Source organism: Octodon degus, unplaced genomic scaffold (genome assembly GCF_000260255.1).
Source record: "Octodon degus isolate 3935 unplaced genomic scaffold, OctDeg1.0 scaffold00005, whole genome shotgun sequence".
Classification (NCBI taxonomy): domain Eukaryota; kingdom Metazoa; phylum Chordata; class Mammalia; order Rodentia; family Octodontidae; genus Octodon; species Octodon degus.
This window is the reverse complement of record NW_004524581.1, coordinates 29,466,726-29,486,647: the sequence shown is the minus strand read 5'-3', so window position 1 is coordinate 29,486,647 and position 19,922 is coordinate 29,466,726. Positions and strand designations below refer to the sequence as shown.

The 19,922-nt window shown below is 53.4% G+C and overlaps 2 protein-coding genes across 12 annotated transcripts in view; both read left to right on the top strand.

Moving 5' to 3' along the window:
* The window catches only part of Znf76 (zinc finger protein 76), a 35,357-nt gene extending 26,593 nt beyond the window's left edge, over window positions 1–8,764 (top strand). For 10 of the 11 annotated variants that reach the window (XM_023720677.1, XM_023720675.1, XM_023720676.1 and 7 more), the window contains 10 exons: window positions 1,173–1,372; window positions 3,073–3,189; window positions 3,430–3,505; window positions 3,980–4,105; window positions 4,201–4,380; window positions 5,161–5,394; window positions 5,483–5,646; window positions 6,538–6,702; window positions 7,344–7,457; window positions 7,967–8,764. In XM_023720677.1, the coding sequence (XP_023576445.1) occupies window positions 1,173–1,372; window positions 3,073–3,189; window positions 3,430–3,505; window positions 3,980–4,105; window positions 4,201–4,380; window positions 5,161–5,394; window positions 5,483–5,646; window positions 6,538–6,702; window positions 7,344–7,457; window positions 7,967–8,071 (1,481 nt within the window). In that variant the 3' untranslated portion in view covers window positions 8,072–8,764. Of the gene's footprint in view, window positions 1–1,172; window positions 1,373–3,072; window positions 3,190–3,429; window positions 3,506–3,979; window positions 4,106–4,200; window positions 4,381–5,160; window positions 5,395–5,482; window positions 5,647–6,537; window positions 6,716–7,343; window positions 7,458–7,966 lie in introns of those variants that run through there. The other variant, XM_023720721.1, reaches the window with a different exon arrangement.
* A 1,522-nt stretch (window positions 8,765–10,286) lies between these two features.
* Def6 (DEF6, guanine nucleotide exchange factor) overlaps window positions 10,287–19,922 on the top strand; it is a 25,440-nt gene continuing 15,804 nt past the window's right edge. Inside the window, exon 1 of the mRNA XM_004624204.2 lies at window positions 10,287–10,448. Coding sequence (XP_004624261.1) covers window positions 10,353–10,448 — 96 coding nt within the window. The 5' untranslated portion in view covers window positions 10,287–10,352. The remainder of the gene's footprint in view (window positions 10,449–19,922) is intronic.

Here is a 19,922-nt window from a genome sequence, read left to right as displayed (position 1 = left end):
AACACCTTAGAGACTTAGGCAAGAGGGTCGCTCGCTATGAGTTCAAGGCCAGCCTGGGCTACATTGCAAGATCTTGTCTCAAAAAAGAAAGAAGTTTTTGGAGTTCAGGGTATAGCTCAGTGGTAGAGCCTTGCCTAACATGAGACCCTGGATTCTATCCTCAGGACTGCAAGAAAAATAAGTTAAGCTCTCAGGGTACTGAAAAATAACAGTATAGTCCTTCTACAAGTGGCTTCTTGAACAGCTGTTACAAGCCAGGCGATGTGAGAGGCATAGAGAATACGACGGAAAGCAAAGTTAAGCTGGGGCCGGGGAGATAACTCAGTAGAATAAGCACTTGCCTTGCAAGAGCAAGGTCCGAGTTCAATCCCCTGTACCGCAAAATAAAGTTAAGCTGGGTGTCATGGCACATGCCTGTACTCACAGCTACTATGGAGACTGAGACAGGAAGCTTACAAGTTCAGCCAGCCTGGGCAATTTAGCAAGGCGCTGTCTCAAAATATAAAAGGGGCTGGTGAGATAGCTTGGTAAGAGTACCCAAGGTACTGGAAAAAAAAGACAATCCTATTCACCCTCAGTCTAGTGGGGAGGGAGCATCCCTGCTGATGGGGGCAAGGCGCAGATTGGGGGTCACTCTGGGAAAACAGTACTGGAGCTAGAAGCAGCAGGATGAATGGACTGAGCTACAGAAAAAGGGTGGAAGAGGGTCTTCGTGCTTCACACAGGAACAGTGTTCGTAGGTGTAGAGCTGGAGAGAGAGAAGGGCGACTGCCAGAACTGCAGGGAGCTGGAGGGCACAGGATGTTGATGTTTACCCTAAGACCTGTGGGACGCTAGGAGCTGTTGAGGCTGTTAGGTGACATGACAACCTCTGCCCTGCAGAGATCACGTGAATGCTGTGCCACCTGGCAGGAGCTGATGGGGGGAGGGGTGACTGGCCCGGAATCTGGGCCACCATGGGTCATCCAGGCCTCACGGAGCCAGTGAGTTCCCAGTCAGTGTCTTTAAGGGAAGCAGCCCCAGAGGGAGGGCCAGTAGGAGGGAACCGCCAAGGCGGAGGTTGGGGGAACTCGATGTGGAGACCTTTGTGTGTCTACCTCTCCTTAAATTCAGGCCAGGCCCCTGGCTGTGTCTCTCCCCTGTGTGGCATCACTGACCCCATGTTCCCACAGAGGGTCATGACCCGAGCGCACTGGAGGCCATCCAGCTGGAGGACGGCTCCACCGCCTACATCCACCACCCTGTGTCTGTGCCACCGGATGGCACCATCCTGGCTGTGCAGACAGAGGTGGGCTTGGAGGACCTGGCAGCAGAGGATGAGGAGGGCTTCAGTGCAGACACAGTGGTGGCCTTGGAGCAGTACGCAAGCAAGGTGAGCATGCGGAGCTCCGGACAGCAGGAGCTGTTCACGCCTCTTGGCCCTGCCAAGAATGGCTTCTCTCAAGATGCCGGGGCAGCCCCATGTTAGGGCACAAGCTGGGCTACTCTCTTTGTCCTACTAGTTCATCTCTCATGTCCTTGTCTGGGGTGTGCGGCACAGCCTGGCTGTGGCTGCTGACTGCATTTACCTTCATGCTTGTTTATGCTGCTTCTGCAGGGGGAAGGCTGCTGCGCAAAGCAGCTTGTCCATGTGGTAGGAAGTTGGGCCGGGCTTCCCTTTGGCTGCTGTTATACTCTGCTGTGCTATCTGGGACAGCCCCAGCCAGGGCCTTTCCTTAGTTTCCCCATCTGCTGAAGTCAGAAGCTCTTGTGTTTATTTCTCCTCTATAATTCACTGAGTCATGCGGGGAAATAAGACCAGCAAGCAGTGAGCAGGCATAGGGAGCAGAGCAGCTGGGACACTCGCAAGCCATAGCCTACGCAGAAACTTGGCTGCAGGGACGGGGTTCTCCCCAGATGTCAGCCATTGTGCGTGTTTGCTGGGCCTGTGGCCCTGCCTTCTGAGGGTGCAGAAGCAGAGATCTATGGGCTTCCCAATCCAGTGCTCCTGTGTGAATCAGATCCAGAGCCTAGGGCACAAGGCAGAGCTTTCCAAAGCACCAGGTTTATCCAAAGACTGGGGGATAGTTGTTTTCATAAAAGGACAGTGACCATGTGGTAGAGGAAGTCTTCATCTCTCTTCAAAATGAAGCACAAAACTTGACAACAGCCCATTCTGGACCATGCCGACTACTGCCCCATCCCCTGAGATGTATACAAGCGTAAGGCTGCTGGTGGGAAGAGAACTGGTCTTTACCTCATCCTGAGCCCTAAGATCTGTGCTGGCTTCATCACTCTCAGTCCAGCACTGGGAGAGTCATTCACTCCCCTCCAGGCCTCCGCCTGTTTCTCGCCATGAGTGGGCCTCACCCTGTCCTCTGCTCACCATGACTTCTGAGTTCTGTTTCAGGAGCTCCTGGAAACACCAGAGTATCGCCCTCAGTATCCCAGAAAGAGGGACAAAGGGACAGTCCTATCAGGATGAGAAAACAGGCAGGAAGGCTGGTGTGGCCAGAGGCTGTGTCAATGGGTGGCTCTAGCCATGTTCGCAGGAGAGGAGATGGGGCAAGAACCTGGGCTCTGTGGTTAGAGCTCAGACTTCTGTCCTTGATCCTGGCACATCTGGTCCTAGCTGCCACCCCTGGGCTCTTGTCCTGTAAGGTGAACCTCAGTGACCCTGGCGTATGCTCCTGATGAGCCTCCCACCAGGGGAAGCACCCTCTCCACATCAGAGGATGGATGTGTCAAAGTGACAGCCTCCTAAGGGCCTGTGGGAAAGGGGCTGGCCCCAGTCTTGCCCTGGGGTTGACACCCTGGACAGTCTCAGGAAATACCCTTTGCATGTTAGCTATCACAGCCCCCATGCCATTTAGTCTTCCCTCTACCCATCATAGGCTTATGGTGACTCCACATGCCAGACCTGTTTCTTTTACGTCGTGCCTGATTGTCTGTTCCCTGCCTGTCTGACTGTGTCTCTCTGCTGACAGTCTAACCCTGCATATTGGGTCTTAGCTGCCACTGGGTCCTTGGTCCTATGCCTCATCTCCCTTCAATGGGAAGAATACATGTAGGGACCCCAAGATTTTTCCTCAGGTTCTGCACAACAGCCAGGCTCCCCATAATGGCAAGGGGCAGCAGGTTGGAGACAGAGCTTTTCGCTGTGGCTACAAGGGCTGTGGGCGCCTCTACACCACTGCACATCATTTAAAGGTAAGTGGCTCACAGGCAGATTTCAGCTCTGCCCACTTCCCTGCCAGGCTGCTGTCCCCCTTTTTTTTTTCTTTTCTCCTCTGGGACTGGTCCCTGCCCTTGAGTTGCATGTTAGCTGATGGAGGGAAGAGACAAGTGTCCATGCAAGAAGTGTGACACATATGAACAGTGCAGGAAAAAGGGTACAGAGAGCCCATGTCAGATTCTGACCTTCTGAGTCATGTGATTGCTTGTCCTCAGGTGCATGAGCGAGCTCATACAGGTGACCGTCCATACCGGTGTGACTTCCCCAGCTGCGGAAAGGCCTTTGCCACAGGTAAGCCCCTGGCTAGAGACTGGAGGTGGCCCACTTCTGGCTGAGAGCCAAGAATTATCCCTGAGCGCTGGAGCCTCCTTGAGGGGCGCCCAACACAGGTTTCTGTCTGGGAGACCGTTGTGAGAGGGTTCTGACTCACAGATGTGAAAGGCAGCATGGCGACCACGTTTCTGTCGCATCAGTTGAGAGGACCATGCTGTCTCTGGGCTTCACTGACCCCTCTGAAACAGGACCTTAGCCAAGATAGCCTAGAGAGCCTCTTGGGCCCCAGAATGCCTCCAGCTGCCCTAGAGCAGGCAAGAGAGTAGAGTGGGCTTTTCTGGCCTCTCTTACTCACCAGGCAGGGTTGGGTAGAGGTCAGCGTGGCTTCGCAGCCCCTCAGAGCAAGTTTAGATGGAGAGCCTCTGGATGTAGTGGGCAGCAGAGACTGAGAGCCCACTGGCTGCACTTCCGCCCCCCATGGCGCACGGACAGGCTACGGGCTGAAGAGCCACGTTCGCACTCATACGGGTGAGAAGCCATACAAGTGCCCAGAGGAGCTGTGCAGCAAGGCCTTCAAGACCTCAGGAGACCTGCAGAAGCATGTCCGGACCCACACTGGTAGGCTGGGCCTCCCCACACCCTGCGGAAGGATACTGAGTCCCAGAGCCTGTGCGGGCTCCCCTCCTTGCTCCACGGCCGCCCTTCCCACACAGGTGAACGCCCGTTCCGGTGCCCTTTCGAGGGCTGTGGCCGCTCCTTCACCACATCTAACATCCGCAAGGTACATGTGCGCACCCACACAGGCGAGCGGCCCTACACCTGCCCTGAGCCCCACTGTGGCCGTGGCTTCACCAGCGCCACCAACTACAAGAATCACGTGCGCATCCACACAGGTGGGCCAGCTGGCATGCGAGGACCCCCTCGGCCTACTTCCCTCTGCCACGGGCCTATGCTCTGAGATGCATCCCAGCTCTAGGCTGGAGCTGCTCTCTGGGCGCCAGTATGCCCACCATCACTGTTTCACTTGCAGTGAGCACAGTGAGCGGCTCTTCCACCTCCAGTTAGGGCCAGGTTGGCAGGAATTGCCAGCCTTCTGTGAGACCCATCAGGTGCACCTCCCGGGTCTCCCCTTCCTTCTGGCTGAGCTCTGGAGAGGCCAGGGTGAGGCACGGTGGGAGGAAGCAGAGTGAAGCGTCACCTTCAACTCCGCACCTCATCTACTGTGCACATGACTCCTCTGTGTCCTCACCCTCCCATGTCATGCCCCTCGTCCAGCCTTCTGTGTCATCTCTCAACCACATGTGCCACCCCTACCCCTGTCCCATTGCACCTAACCCTTCAGTCTTTGCCCCATCACCTCCCTCTTCTGTCCTCTGTCCACTGCCCCCCCCACCTCCCTGGCTTCCCTCCCCTGTGCACTCACAGCCCTTCTCTCCCTTGGCCCTGTCCACCCCTCTTCCCTGCCCACCTGTCTCTGGGCTCGGGGGCCTATGCCCTTGTCTGCCCTGCCTCTCACTGCACTCCCTCCCCAGCTCTGTCCCTGCAGAGCCTCGGGTCTCAGCCCTCTCCCCCCTCTGACTTGCCCTTCACCAGCCTTGTCCCTCCCTGCTGTCCCCTTAGATTCCCCCTTGCCAGCCCCAGTTCCCGCCCCCCTCACAGCCCAGTGTCCCCAGGGGAGAAGCCATACGTTTGCACGGTGCCGGGCTGCGGGAAGCGCTTCACCGAGTACTCCAGCCTGTACAAGCACCACGTGGTGCATACGCACTGCAAGCCCTACACCTGCAGCAGCTGTGGCAAGACCTACCGGCAGACTTCTACCCTGGCCATGCACAAGCGCAGTGCCCATGGCGAGCTAGAGGCCACTGAGGAGAGCGAGCAGGCCCTCTATGAGCAGCAGCAGCTGGAAGGTGAGGGCAGGGTGGGAGGGGGGCCAGGGGAACTAAGGCCTCCTGTGGCGTCTGGTAGCATTTGGTAGCCTGGGCTCTCCTCCCCTAGCTGCCTCTGCAGCTGAGGAAAGCCCACCACCCAAGGGAGTCCACATCGCTTACCTTTCCGAAGTGAAAGAAGAAGGTGATGACGTCTCAGCCCAAGTGGCCATGGTCACCGAGGAGGATGGAGCCCCCCAGGTGGCTCTGATCACTCAGGATGGTGCCCAGCAGGTACAGGCCCCAGGGACCACTCCTTTCTCAAGGGACTCTGGAGAGCCCTGAAACTTGGCCAGCCCCATGTCTTCCAGAGTCTTTTTATAGCATTATGGACCTCAAAGAATTGAGGCTGAGGGGACCAGACCTTGTAAGCCAGCCCTGCTCCTCCTCCTGCCTCCAGTTTTGTCACACCTGTGGGGCATGGTCAATAGTTTACCTCTTGAAGGCTCTTAGGCCCTCACTATCTGGAGCCTTTGTGGATGTCTTCTTAGGTAGGGGTCTGGCAGTCCCTGTAGCATTATTAGCCAGCCTTGTCCTCACCACTGGAGTTGTCAGGAGGACAAAGTTCAGAGGAGACCCTGAGCTTCTCACAGCAGGGCCCAGAGCCAAAGTGGTAGTGAATAGAAGTGGTCAAGCCAGGCATGGTGGTACTGCGTGTAATTCCAGCATTCAGAGGCTGAGGCAGGAGGATCACATGACCATGTCTCAAAATGTAAAAGTCTGTTTGATTCCCAGTACAAAAAAATTAAAATAAACCTAAAATTAAAAAGGATTTTTAGGGGCCGGGGAGATGGCTCAGTAGAATAAGCACTTTCCTGGCAAGCGCGAGGACCTGAGTTCAATCCCCGGTTCTGCAAAAAAAAAAAAAAAAAAAGATTTTTAATGGATGCAGGTGGTCAGTGCAAAGACCCTGGGTTTATTCCCAATACTAAGAAAAATAACAAAAACAGAAGTGGTCAACAGAATTCTTCCAGTGTCCCTCTGTGGCCTTGGCCCTGTTCTGTTTGCCCGTCCCCCACGTCTAAGAGCTGCAGCTAAACTTGTCTGGGAGAGCAGGCATACCCCCTAGACGGCCCTTCTTTGGGCTCACTCCAGCCCATCTTCTCTCCTCTCCTCTCATCGCAGGTCAGCCTGTCCCCAGAAGACCTGCAGGCCCTGGGAAGCGCCATCAGTGTGGTGACCCAGCATGGCAGCACCACCCTCACCATCCCTAGTCATGATGGTGACATGGCTACATCCAGCACACACACCGTCACCATGGTCAGCGCCGATGGCATGCAGACGCAGCCCGTATGACCAGGCGGTTTGCTTGGGGTTTCTTGTTCTCTTACTACCCTTTTCCTTGGGTTGGGAAGTAAAGGTTTAGGCCAGACTTGTCCAGCCTGTTTATAAGGACAGAGATTCCCCTAGTTTCTCTGGACCATCAGCAACTGTCATCTTTAAAAGCATTTAATGAATCAAAAGTTTCTAAATCTCAGTCCCTCCCTACTTTGCCTCGCCATCCTAGGAAAGTCACTTTTCCATGGACTTCAAGGTCCATTTTCAGTGCAGGCACTGACATATCTCTATAAATAGGTTGGTCCTTTGGTGATTCAGAATTCCTGCCTCCAGTCGGGCTGTAAGTTGGAGAAAAACCCAGCTTCATTTAGCCACAAGCCCCAGGCTAATTCCTCTGACCCACAGTGGTTTTATCCATTCCCGCTGGGTTGCTTCCAGTCACCTGGCATGGAGGGTTCTTACCTGGCCCGAGGAGAGGAAGGATGTTGTAGGAAGGTGAAAGATCTTCTATTAACTTTTCTTTTTCTTTTCTTTCTTTTTTTTTTTTTTTTTTTTTTTTGTGGAACCTAGGATTGAACTTGGGCCCTTGCGCTTGCCAGGCAAGCGCTTATTTCTACTGAGCTATTTCCCTGGCCCGATCTTCTGTGTTTCAGGTCACAATCATTACCTCTGGGGCTGTGGTGGCCGAGGACCCAAGTGTAGCATCCCTCCACCATCAACAGGTAGCACTGTTGGCTACAGCCAATGGAACACACATTGCAGTACAGGTGGGTAGAAATCTGGGAGGAAAGGGGGCCCCAGACCAAAGAAGGGAATGGGGGTGAATTGGGGATGCTCTTGACGAGAAGGACATCAGACATTGCAAGGACAAATCCCATCCTGCCTCTACACACCTAAGGCAGAATGGGGAGATGCCTTTGGCCTTAGGATGACTGATGGCCGCCCACCTGTGGTCCAAGGCTGTCGTCTCTCCCTGCCTGTCTTTCCTCTAGAAGATGAAGGGCTAAAGCCGGTGACCACTAGGGTCCCGTCTAGCCAGTTATTTTTCTGTGAGCAAGCTGTTCTCTGACCGTGGGCCATCCGCAGTCCTCGGCTATGCCTCACCTACTAGGGCAAATGACTGTTTAATAAGAGTAGTTCCTGATTATGGGGGCCCCAGAGCTTATTTCATGGCCCTTAGATGGAGGAAGTATAGACAAGCGGACCACATAGTGCTAAGCTAGGTCCTGAGAAGGAGCATCTCACACCTTCCTTCCCTCCACACCCCTCTGTGCAGCTGGAGGAGCAGCAGACCTTGGAGGAGGCCATCAGTGTAGCCACTGCTGCCATGCAGCAAGGGGCTGTGACCCTGGAGACAGCAGTGACGGAGAGCGGCTGCTGAGCCAAGAGCACAGGCACACACGCCGTGCTAGAGGATGTGCCACCCTGCACAGGCAGCCCTGCGTCGAGGGCCCAGCCTGTGGCTGCCACAGGGAAGGCGGCCACATAGGTCTCTGGGGTGAAAAGGCAGCCAGAAAGTGGCCTAACTGAAGAGCTTGGAGGTCCTGCAAGAGAGAAAGGCCTCGCAGCAGGCAGCGGGAGCTGAGGAGAGAACAAACCTGATGCCAGGCTGCCCGGGGTGCCCACTCTCCTCCCTCAGGAGGACACACCCTTGCTGTCTGTAGTCCACTCTTCTCAGGTGGAAAGGAGGGCTGTGGTGAGGACTGGCCTCCCCCAAACTGTCTTAGCCTGCGGGGCCGAAGGCAGGCAGCTCTGCAGCCCAGCACCGCCCCTCCCAGCAATAACCACCTCCCCGGAGGCCAGCAGAGACACCTGTCCCTTGGCACTGGGATTCCTGCCACCACAGTCAGAAATAATTGCTCAGGGGCCTGTGGCTGGAGTACAGGTGCCCAGTTCCCGCCCACCCCCGGCTGCCCCTCAATCTATGGCAGAGAGGCAGGGAAGGGCCCTGTACACAGACTGCTGGGGTTGGGTTTCATTTGTTTCATGATTTTGGGTTTTTTTAATTCCACTCTGACAATTATTTTTTTCTCCTGCCCTGGGTGGTGGTGGCAAATGGGCGAATGACTATTTAATAAAAATTCCAAGTTTCTACCTGAGTTTCTCCATCCTTGCAGCTCAGGGGTCTGGTCACAGGGCTGGGCAGGGCCAGCTCTCATCCCTGTTGCTCTGCCATAAGCCCTGATTGGCTTTGGTGCCTGGCCAGTCAGCTATGCCCATGGGAGGAAGGCACAGTGTAAGATGAGGAGCTGCCTGTGGCTCCCTGCCACTGCTGAGCAGGGGGCTCCAGCTATGACCAGCATGACCACTGTTTGCAGGCTCTGGCTGAATCCAGGCCTCAGGGGAGCTGGGCTAGAAGAACTCTGGTTTTTTTGTTTTTGTTTTTGGTTGTTTTTTTTTTTGTTTTGTTTTTTTTCTGCTTTGCCTTGGCAGAATGTAGCCCAAGTCCCCCACCCCTGCCCAGCCACCCCTGACCACACACAATTGGCTGCACCAGGAGGGCAGAGCCTGGGCCAGAGAGGCACCTGTGCCCTAGTTACCAAGGTTCTCAGGCTGCACTGCTCTGGTGCTGAAGTCCTGGCTCGTTACCTTGCTCCTAGGGCTGCTGTGCTGTGGGACTCCTAAGCCATGATCAGGGCCCCAAAAAGTAAGTGGCAGGCCAGCCCCTGAAGCAGGAGCCTCGCAGGGGGTACTGATGGAAAGGACCCACCTGGATGGGAGTGTCGAGGGAACTGGAGGTGCTTCTCATCTCCTGCGTTGTAATGTGTGTCCCCCGAACCCCTTCCTCCTCCTGAGAATGGAGTTCCATTCCCTGAATGGATGCCCAGAGAGCTGTTTATTTTTGCCACTGACCCCCTGGAGGCAGAGGAATGGGGACATGCCCCAGAAGAGGCTGTCTCCATATTAGCCTACAGGCTTCTTCCACAAACTTGCAGTATGGGTGTGTGCCACCCCCACGGGCACTGTATCTTAAAAAAATGGCATCACTGCAGTGCCTTAAATGCCAAGACTGCTCTGCTAGGAATCCCTGAGGAGGGGCCCCATTCCCTGGGATTGGGGAGCCAGCAGATCAAATGCCAAGTCCATCTCACCTAGAGGGGTGCTGTGGCCCAGTTCCTCCTCCAGCTTTGTGTCTTCGCATTTTCTTCCCCTTTTTGATGGAGTCTACCACTGTGGTTGTTAGGTGCCACTGAAAGGGGTGCTTTATCTAGAACCCATTATGTACTATTTTCAGCCTTCCAACTGTGGGAGGTTGGCATTTTACTACATTATATAGAGGAAACTTATCCAAGGCCTTTTACCCACTAAGGCTGACTACCAGTCTGACTGCAGTCAGGGTGGGCTTCCTTTTTTCCTAAGCAAGCTGCCTCTGGGAGCATCAGGAAGGCTCTGGGGCAGAGGCTCTTAAAAGGGCCTCGCAGGCACAGCACACCAGCCCAACAGATGAGGCTGATTCAGAGGACTGTAACCCTGAGAATGTCAGTCTGGTTCTCAGCAGGGAGTAGAGCCTGAGTGCCACCAGAGCAACAAGTAGGCAGGCAGGTGGAGCTCTTGCTCCGCAGTAGGGCGCCTCTGTGGTCTGCAGCCGTTTGCATTTCCTGAAACCGGATCTTGGTGTCAGAGCCGCCCCTGGGCCGGGCGGGCGGGCAGGCGCCTCAGCCATGGCCCTGCGCAAGGAGCTGCTCAAGTCTATCTGGTACGCCTTCACCGCGCTGGATGTGGAGAAGAGCGGCAAGGTCTCCAAGTCCCAGCTCAAGGTGAGGGCACCCGGGGCCCAAGGAGGCTGGCAGAGCACCACAGCAGCCCGTACCGCCAGAGCCAGGCAGGATTGTTGTGCTACCCTGGGCACCCAGCCATCCAGCGGCCCCAGCTGTGGGGGGTGGGGGGATGAGGTCCGGTGCTGGGCAACTTGGGAGATGCTGGTGCCCGTGGTCCAGGAGTGCCAAGGAAATCCATCCATTGCCCAGAACCTGGGCCCCAACTGGTGGTAGAGGGGGCATCCCCCAGTTCTCAAGGCCAGAAGCCAGGCCACTTCCCCAGCTCCATGTGGTGAGCAACACAGCTCCCAGAGTCAAGCTTGGGCACGCACCCTACTCCTCCCTGCTGCTGCCGCTTCCTCCTAGCCTTGAAGACGCAGCAGCCGGTACTTGTCAGTCATTTCCTCTGGGGCTGGGGTGGCTCGAAGGGCCTCCCCACCGCCAAACTAGGCTGCCCCATAAACCCACAAAGCCGGAGGGCTGGGGAGGAGCTGAGAACAGAGGACCCCATCTTACTGCCACCTGGCTCACCATCCTGCTCTACCGGTGCTTGTGTATGCATGCGTGCGCACACCCAGACTGGGAAACTTACCTTAGGCCTTAAGACCCCAGGCAGGGAATGTGGAGCTGAACCCAGGAAAAGCCCGAGCAGTGCCTGTCCTGGACCCCTACACTGTTCCAGGGGTTTCTCTCCCGCTTCTTTTGGGCATGGGTTCAGGCTGCCTCCTACTCTGTTGGTGGGGAGGGAGCAACTCCCTGGGCTGTGGCCACTGGAACTGGAGGAAAGGAGGAGCACAGGCCGTGGCTCTCTGGGACCTGCCTGGGGCAGTTCCTTCCCAGTGGGGCTGAGGCTGTGTGCCTGGCACCAAGGCAGGCCCTGGATTCCTGGAGCCTCTCCCACTTCCCTTCAAAGGGGGATTCAGTCCCAACTGCCTCTCCTCATGATCAAGAGAGGAGGCACCTGGAAGGCAGGGGGAGCAGAATAGGCATTGTGCCCCACCTCCATTGCACCCCACCCTCAGTGCTGAATGTGGACCCTGTATATAAGCTTGGATGTCTTATGTCTTAGTCAGACTGGTGAGCATCTAATAAATAATTTTCTACTTTTTCTCAAGGGAGAATCCACAACTACCTTGGTCACTTTGGTAGAGCCCACCCGTCCTGCCCCACAAGCAGGTTCTTCCTCATATCCCATTTAAATCCGTTCTACTGTAGATCACATCATCTAGTTGGGTCCTTGGCATGGATGGGAGAAACAAGTCATCCAACCCCATCCGTGTAGAAACCCTGTGCCCCACAGCTACCCCCAACTCTGTCCCTTTAATATCTTGCCAGGACATCCAACCCCGTGGCTTCTTACTTCCAAGGTACATCTTCTACCTTGTGGGCCCTGAAACCTCTACATCCCTCACCTATGAAGCACACATCCCTCAAGTGGCTCCTGGTTTGTGGTACCACTGGCCACTTTAAGCCTCTGACCTGACCTCTGGTGTCCTAGCACCCACTGGCCACCCTGAAAGATTGAGGTGGAGAAGATTCCCCAGAGAGCGTGTGTATGTGTCCTTTGTACTTTGTACCACTTGACAGTTCAGATTGAACCCACTGCCAGCAACATCTTTAGTCACACAGGTAATGGGAGATTTCAGCCCTACCTGACAGAAACCTTGTCCCCTCTAAGGGTCAAGTGTGGCTTAACAGTGGGAGTCTCAGTGGCCTACTGGGCGCAGGACAGAAACGGTGCTGCATAGGAGGGAAGGTGATCTCCCTAGCCCACCATGATGGGCCCTGGAAGTAGTGATGGTGCTGGGGTGTGCAGAAGTAATAAAGTAGTCAGAGGGCAGAGGAGAAAGCTACACCAGCAGCTAACCATAACACCACTCCCTTTCCCCTGACTTGGGGATAAGGTAACGGTCTCTAGATCAGCCTGTCCTTCCTACAACTCTCCCTAGTCTTAGGGTCTTTCCTTGCTTGGAACTTGGGGCCTGTCAGGCATCTTTGTCTGGGTATCAGTTACTTCTCCCAAGGGTTGGTAGAGGGGCTGCCTTGGCTGTCCTGGGCAACCCCAGAGGGCCCTGAGGAGGAAAAAAGGCACAAGTCCTGAGAGAAGCCAAGGAGTTGGAGGATTTTCCCTGGGAAGAGACGGTTTAGGCAAAAACCAAGCTTGGTCCTCTCTGAATTCTTGTAGAAGTGGATCTAGTTGGGTCAAGGACGGTGCAAACAGACCAATGGGAATGACGCTTCTGCCCAGGGCAGACAGAGGCTGAACCCAAAGCCTCCCAGAGACTTCTTCAGGTCTCTAGAATTTCATCTAAAGAACCAGAAGGGTGAGAAGCCATCCTAGTGGCCACACCCTCTTCCCAAGAGGATGAGAAGCCATCCTAGTGGCCACACCCTCTTCCCAAGAGAGGATGAGCTGAGACCTTGGTGTCTCTCCTGACTTCCAGGCAGTGCCCAGTGGGCAGATGGGACTATCAGTATCTGGGGGGTCAGGGTCTGGGAGGTGGCTGGCCTGCTCCTTCTCCTTGACAGGACAGACCTGGGGAAGGTAGGGACTGTACAGGGACTGCCTAGACTTCTGAGCCTCCCACTGACTGCTGCTCCAGGAGGGCCTCTTGCCCAGTAAATCTCTAGGCTTCAGGGTTTGTCTCCTCTGCAGAGGAGCAACTACCTGCTCCAATGTGGAGGGAAGGTTAATAACAAGCAGTTTAGGAGAGAACTGCTGGCTTAAGTCATCAACTTTGTTGGTCACCATGGGCTGTGCAGAGGCGCAGGTGGTACACAGAGCCCTTCAGAACCACGGAGGCTTGAGCCTGTACTGCTCCCCACCTGGGAGACCCTGGGAAAGTTGCTGCTCACCTCTGATCCTCCAGTTTCTCCTCAATAAAGCAGGAGGGTTGAACTGGGGATCACCAAGCCACCAGCCAGTCTACAAAAACAACTTTAAAAAAACTCAATCTTTTTATATGTGGATTAGGGATTGAACCCACAGTCTTCTCAGTGAGTTTCATCCCTACCTTTTTCTTGTTTTTTAGGGGAGAGCTTGAACTCACAACCTAGAGCTTGCCAGCCAGGCACTGTGCCACTGAGCCCCTCCCACCCTTTTTTTTTTTTTTTTTTTTTTTCTTTTTGGGCAGAACTGGGGATTGAACTCAGGCCCTTGTGCTTACCAGGCAAGCGCTTATTCTACTGAGCCATCTCCCCAGCCCCCTCCAAACATTTTTAAATTTTGTTCTGTTTCTGTCTTTGGAGACAGTCTAAGTCACTAAATTGCCTGAGCTGGACTTAAACTTATAACCCCTGCTTCAGCCTCCTATAGTGCAGGGGCTACAGGTATGTACCACGGCCCCTGGCTGCAAACTCAGTCCGTTTTCTGGGCCTCTGCCTTCCCTTTGATGCCCACACCCAACTCCTCCAGGGCCTGTTTGCACTCAGTAAGTTACACAGCTCATCCGTGTCCACACACTCTCGCCTTTGAAATTCCCAACCCTCCTCTGTGATGTAGCTGTGCTGTAGTTCCCTATAGAGTACAGAGTGGCTTTTAAAAGGATCGGTATCTTTTGTAAAGGATGCCTGGAATCTAGACTCATTTAAAGACCATGGTCTCTTTAGAAGGACTTTTTTTTTGGCTGATTCAGGCTGCCTTAAGGGTGGGTCTGGTAAGGCATAGGGAGCTGGGGATCAAAACTTGGTCCCCTACGCCTGACTGGATTTGCCCCAGCAGGGGATTAAACAACTGAGCTGACCTGCAAGCCCCCTAGAAGAGAGATTATTTAGTCTTTCTAAAGCCCTTGGTTGCTGTTTTATGGGCACATACACATCCCAATCTGTTTCTTTCTTTCTTTCTTTTTTTTTTTTGTTCCTCGAATGCCTTCAGGGCACGTTTGGCCAGCGGGAGAGTTGTGAGGATCGAACTCCAGCAACCTGAGGCTGACAGCTTTGTGGAAGCAGCCGCTTACAGGACTGAGCTAGGTCCCCCCCCCATCTGTTTCTGATCCAAGCTGCAGGCCCCTGCAGGCTGGGAACAACAGAACCCCCGTCCTTACTGACTTTTTTGAGACAATGTTGCTACGTACCGTACCCCAGGCTGCCTATGAACTCTCCTGCCTCAGCCTCTTGAGTAGCTGGGATTACAGGTGTGGGCAAGGCGCGCAACTCCTTGCTGATTTCTCCCCGTCAGCGCGGACCTAACACCCACCTTCTTCCCCGCACCTGAATTTTCGGAGGACTCAAATTCCCCAGAGATGAACCACTCCCCACACCCACCCCTCCAGCCTCGCAAAGGTCAATGGCTGCCCGGCCAGAGGCCAGGGGCTGCCCCATGGGGGGTGGGGGTGGCCTCCTCTCTGAGCTAGTGAAGAATACCGACCCCTGGGCCCACCCCGGAAACTCTGAGTCAATAGGTTGGGGTAGGCGGCACGTTTCAGTTTCAGCCAGCTCCGCAGGTGATCCCGGTGCTCAGCCAGAAGCCGGCTCTAGAGCCAGACCTTGGGTGAGACACGCCGCCCCTCCCACAAGCCTGGCCGTCCTCCTCTGGAAAATGAGGATAATGAGAGGCCCGCCCCCTGGGCCCGGCCCTGATGGAGCTCGGATAGAAATCTGCCAGGGAGCTTCTGCTAGCTGCATCCTTTCCAGCCTGACCCCTCTCCCCGCCTACCCACCCCGCCCTGGCACAGGAAGCCTGGCAGGCTGAGATCTGTGCTCTCCAGGGAGCAGTCTTAGGTATCTGGAGCCTTTAAATCCTGCCTCCTGACACCAACAGCCCACAGGGGCAGAGCCTCTGCCCTGGGCTCGGCAGGAGTCCACAGTGCTGGTGAAGGAACTGGCTAAGCTAGTCCTGAAGGACCAGTCGGGGAGAGAAGGAAGGAAGGAGGGAGCAGCCCAAGAACCTGTGTGCTGCTGGGCGCAGGTCCTGTCCTGGGGAAAGATGTCCGAACACTATCCATGTAGACACCGGAGGCTGAGGCCCAGGGAAGGTAGTTTGCTCAGAGAGATTTACTCCACGCTGGCCTGGGTTTTGTGTTTTTTCCTGTTTCTTCCCGTGAAGACTTTGAGTTCATTCAACAGGTATTTGTTGAGTAGTGGGGCAGCAGAGAGTGAGAAGTCTCCATCCTCTCCTGGGGCCTACACTCTAGAGGATAAAATAAGAAGTCTGTCTTGACAGAAGATGATGCATGGAATGAGGCAATGGAGCAGAAGTGGGGCAGCAAGGGTAGAGATTATAGGGCGCTAAGCTCTAAGATGCTCTCCCAAAGTCAAATGGGCCATAGATTTCAGTAAGATGGCCAGGGGAGCCCACTCTGGGAGGTGGCATCCAAGTAAAATGTGAAAGAGGACAGGGTGTGAGCCAGGCAGTGACCTAGAAGAGGAGTGTGCCAGGCTTCAGAAGAAGCAAGGGCTAAGGCCCAAGGCAAGAATAAGGGGCCAGCGGGGAAGGAAGGAAGGAAGGAAGGAAGGAAGGAAGGAAGGAAGGAAGGAAGGAAGGAAGGAGGAGGCCAGAGTGGCTGGACGGGCGAGCAGACGGCCCCCAAGTCCCCACTGCAGGGCCTGGAGGCCTCCAGAAGGATTCTGGCCTTTCCTACAAGCTGATGCGAAGCCACTAGAGACATTCAGCGTGAGCGGGCACCACGCTTGACCTCCGGGCTCAGGGTTGGGATCTAGTCCGTGCTGTCCTTGGAAAGTGGGCAACACCCAGCGCCACTCACAGGAACAGGAGATGGCACAAGAATGCTTTTACAGAGCAACTTAATAACAGGATAAATGAATGCCCTTGGTTAATGGCACCCTTTTTTATCTCTATTGTTTTAAAGATTTTTGTCATAATGGTAATATATGTTCTCAGTAGAAAAAAAAAATCAGAGCACAGAGGCATACAATGTTAAAGAAAATGAAAATTCCTTCCCTCCTCCGCCCCCTCCCTGGAGTGGGGGCGGGGCGTGGGAGCTGTCCACAGTTTGCTGAGTGCACTAGCTGTGCTGTGCTGTGCACATACACGTAGTAGGTTGCCCTGTATGGTATTTCTGGCCTGGTGTAGTGGCACATCCCATAATCCCAGCTCCACCGAAGGCTGAGGCAGGAGGATCGCAAGTTCAAGGCTAGCCTGAGCATCTATAGAGTAAATGTTTAGAAACCTGGGGTAAAGGTCACAACCAATTTTAATTTTTTTTTTAACTTTATGTATTTAGTACAGGGTCTCGCTACATAGCTTGGACTCATAGTGCTCCTCCTGTTTTCAGCCTCCCCACCACTGGGATTGCAGGCACGTGCCACCACTCCTGGTCTTAGCAGCACTTTCTAAACAGGAAGGGAACTTATTTTTCTCTATGCAGACCTCAGTCTGGCGCTAGTGTATTACTATCTTACCACATCCTCATAGCCCCTTTCCATGGTGGGTAGTAACAACTGTTTCATTAATAGTAAAACCAAGGCTCAGAGAGGTAAAAGCCTTTATTCAAGACCCCATAGAGCTGGCAAGATAGCTCAGCAGACTAAGCACCTGCTTAGGCAAGCACAGGGACTGGGGTTCAATCCCCGGCCGCACATGCCATGCTGGCCCCACCCCCAGCCACCGAGACCTGGCGTGGTGGCTCACAGCTGTAATCCCAGCACCGAGGAGACTGAAAACAGGGATCACTATGCGTCCCAGCTGCTTAGTGAGACCTTGTAACAAATACATTTAAAAAAAAAAAAAGACCCCAAAAACAGCAAGTGACGCCCCACCCCTTAATGAAGTATAGCCATCTAGCTGGGCCTATGCAGGGAGCTTCCTCAAAGAGGTGTTCTAAGAAAAAGCTTTAACAGGAATGGTGTTGCACACCTGTAATCATAGCATAAGCAAGAGGATCCCAAGCTAAAGGTCATCCTAGACTTCATAATAAGTTCAAGTCCAGCTTAGACAACATAGTAGGGCTCTATCTCAAACAAATGAACAAAAGGAAGGAAGGAAGAAAAGGAAGGGAAGGAAGGAAGGAGATAAGGAGCTAGACATAGGACTCTGGGCGAGTTAGTTCAGCAGACTAAGTGCCTGCTTAGGCAAGCGCAGGGGCTGTGGTTCGATCCCTGGCACTGCATGTCATGCTGGTCCAGCCCCTAGGCACACTGAGCCGGCCTCAGAGATGCAGCGTGGTGGTGCATGCCTGTAATCCCAGCAATGGGGAGGCTGAAAACAGAAAGATCACTATAAGTCCAAGCTGCAAAGTGAGGCCCTGTACCAAATACATTAAAAAAAAAAAAAAAAAAAAAGGCCGGTGTGGGGAGCTACACATGAAGGTACACACCTGCAATCCCAGCACTCTAGGCAGCCAAGACAGGTGTATCACCAAATTCAAATCCAGCCTAGGCAGTTAAGTAATTTCGTAGGACCCTATCTCAAAAAAAAAAAAAAAAAAAAAAAAAAAATTAATGGCAACGGATGTATCTCAGAGTGAAAGCCCCCAGTTCAGTCCCTAGTACAGCCAAAAAAGAAAGAGAAGGAATAAAGAACATAGGGTAGTTTTGAAAAAGCCCAAGAGACAGCAGTAGAATAACTTCTGTCCCTTCAAAAATGGTCAGTGGATATTTGGTGCTGTTACTTTCTTGAATCAGTCACCCTAGACTTTTAATGTGAGGCCATGAACCAGTCACACCCTTTAGAGTGGGAACCGCATTCCAGGACCATAAATGCATTAGTCAGGATATCTGGATATAACAGATAGAAACCAAACTCCAGCAACTCGAGGCAGAAGGGTATGTATCTGCTCCCACAGCCAGAATTCCAAGGTGGCTGCCCAGAGGAAACTGAGGCAAGAAAGAAACGCAAGGGTTCCCACGTTGCCAAAGAGAACCTCATACTCATGAAGTCTCAGCTTTCTCTCCCCTTCCTCTCTCAAAAGAGAATAAAAAGAAGGTGTGGCTCCTTCATGCGCCGTGCCTAAGAGAGTGCCAGTCCCGTTTCTGAGGGACCAACTCCACCATGAGCTGTTGCTGTGGCAGAAGCTCTTAAGACCGCATGGATTGATTATGCAGTTGATTACTGGTTGTACGCTGTAAGGTGCTGTGGGACATAGAGATGAACAGAGACTCCATTTCCAAAGCTCACCGCTCAGGGGGAAGAGAGGAGCAGGGTCAGCATCCTCACCAAGAGGCAGTCTTCGGAGCCCGGCCACCTGGACACCCCAGCTTTGCCGGTCACTCCTACACTTTCCAACCCCAGACTCTTGCCTGGGAACCAGGAATGTCGGTGCATGAAACCGGTGATACAGACTAGAGAGGGAGTATACAGCACCCCTTGACGCTCCATAGATTTGTAAAAATGGGGAGGAGGAGACACCTCCAAACAGTGGCTGGCACGTAGTACATGCGTCACAGTATTTTTCACGTTCACGCTGTCTGTGATGAATGCTACAAATCTCCCTGGGGCCATTTTATGTCTTATCAGGCCTCATTCAAGTAGCCCCTTTGTTTTCTAATAGCAGGAGTATGTTCAATGAAACCACGTCTTCCTTGCATAGCTTCATGACTTCCTCCTAAGCCTTGCTCTCTCCGTCTCCTGGATTGTCCTTCAAGATTTCTTCAGCTCCCTTGCTTTGTTTTTGTTCCTTTTTTTGGCGGCACTGGGGATTACACCCAGGGTCTTCCCACTAAACTACATCCTTAAGCCTAAATTGTGTATTTTGAGGCAAATTATCACTAAGTTGCCCAGACTGGGTGTCAGTAAAATGTGTTTCTGAGTGAGGTGACAGGCTCCGAGAATGAGGTGTGGCAGATGAAAAGAAAAACAACAGGGACAAAGTTATGGGATCAGGAGGTTACAGTCTCTAGGACTGAAGCCTTGATTACAATTTTTATTAGCATTTTTTCAGGATTCTCACAAAAAGCAGAAACAGGAAGTGGGAGGAATCATTAATAGGACTAGCAAGGGCAGTACAGCTTAATTATCCCAGGAACTGAACCTTGACCTAGCTAACCATCATGTCATCTTCCTGCAGACGTATCTCAACAAAGCATCTCGTGCCGTCCCCACAGCTTTCCACGGGGACTAAGGTCTTGCTTTCATTTCCTTTTACACTAATGCTTTTGCTAGACTTCCTTCAAAACAAATAATCCTATGGCTTGATCAGATTTAAAGTCCCACAGAGGTAATACATTGAAAGGTGAACTATAGAATGTCCTTCTCCACAGCTGGGTTTGAATTTATGATCCTCCTGCCTCAGCTTCCCAAAGCACTATCATTACAGGAATGCAGCACTGTGCCTAGCTCCCTTGGATCTTCCGAAGGCCCTTCCCAGATCAGATACACTCAGCTTCTAGACACACTGGCCTACACAACAGCTCTGTTGGAAACTGAGAAATTCAGGGCTGCTGTGGGGCGTGGTGGTACACACCTGTAATCCCAGCACTGGGAGGCAGAGGCAGGAGGATCGTTGTAAGTTTGAAAGCAGCCTGAGCTACAAAGCTCAAGGCCAGCCTGAACTGCATAGCAAGACCCTGTCAAAAAAA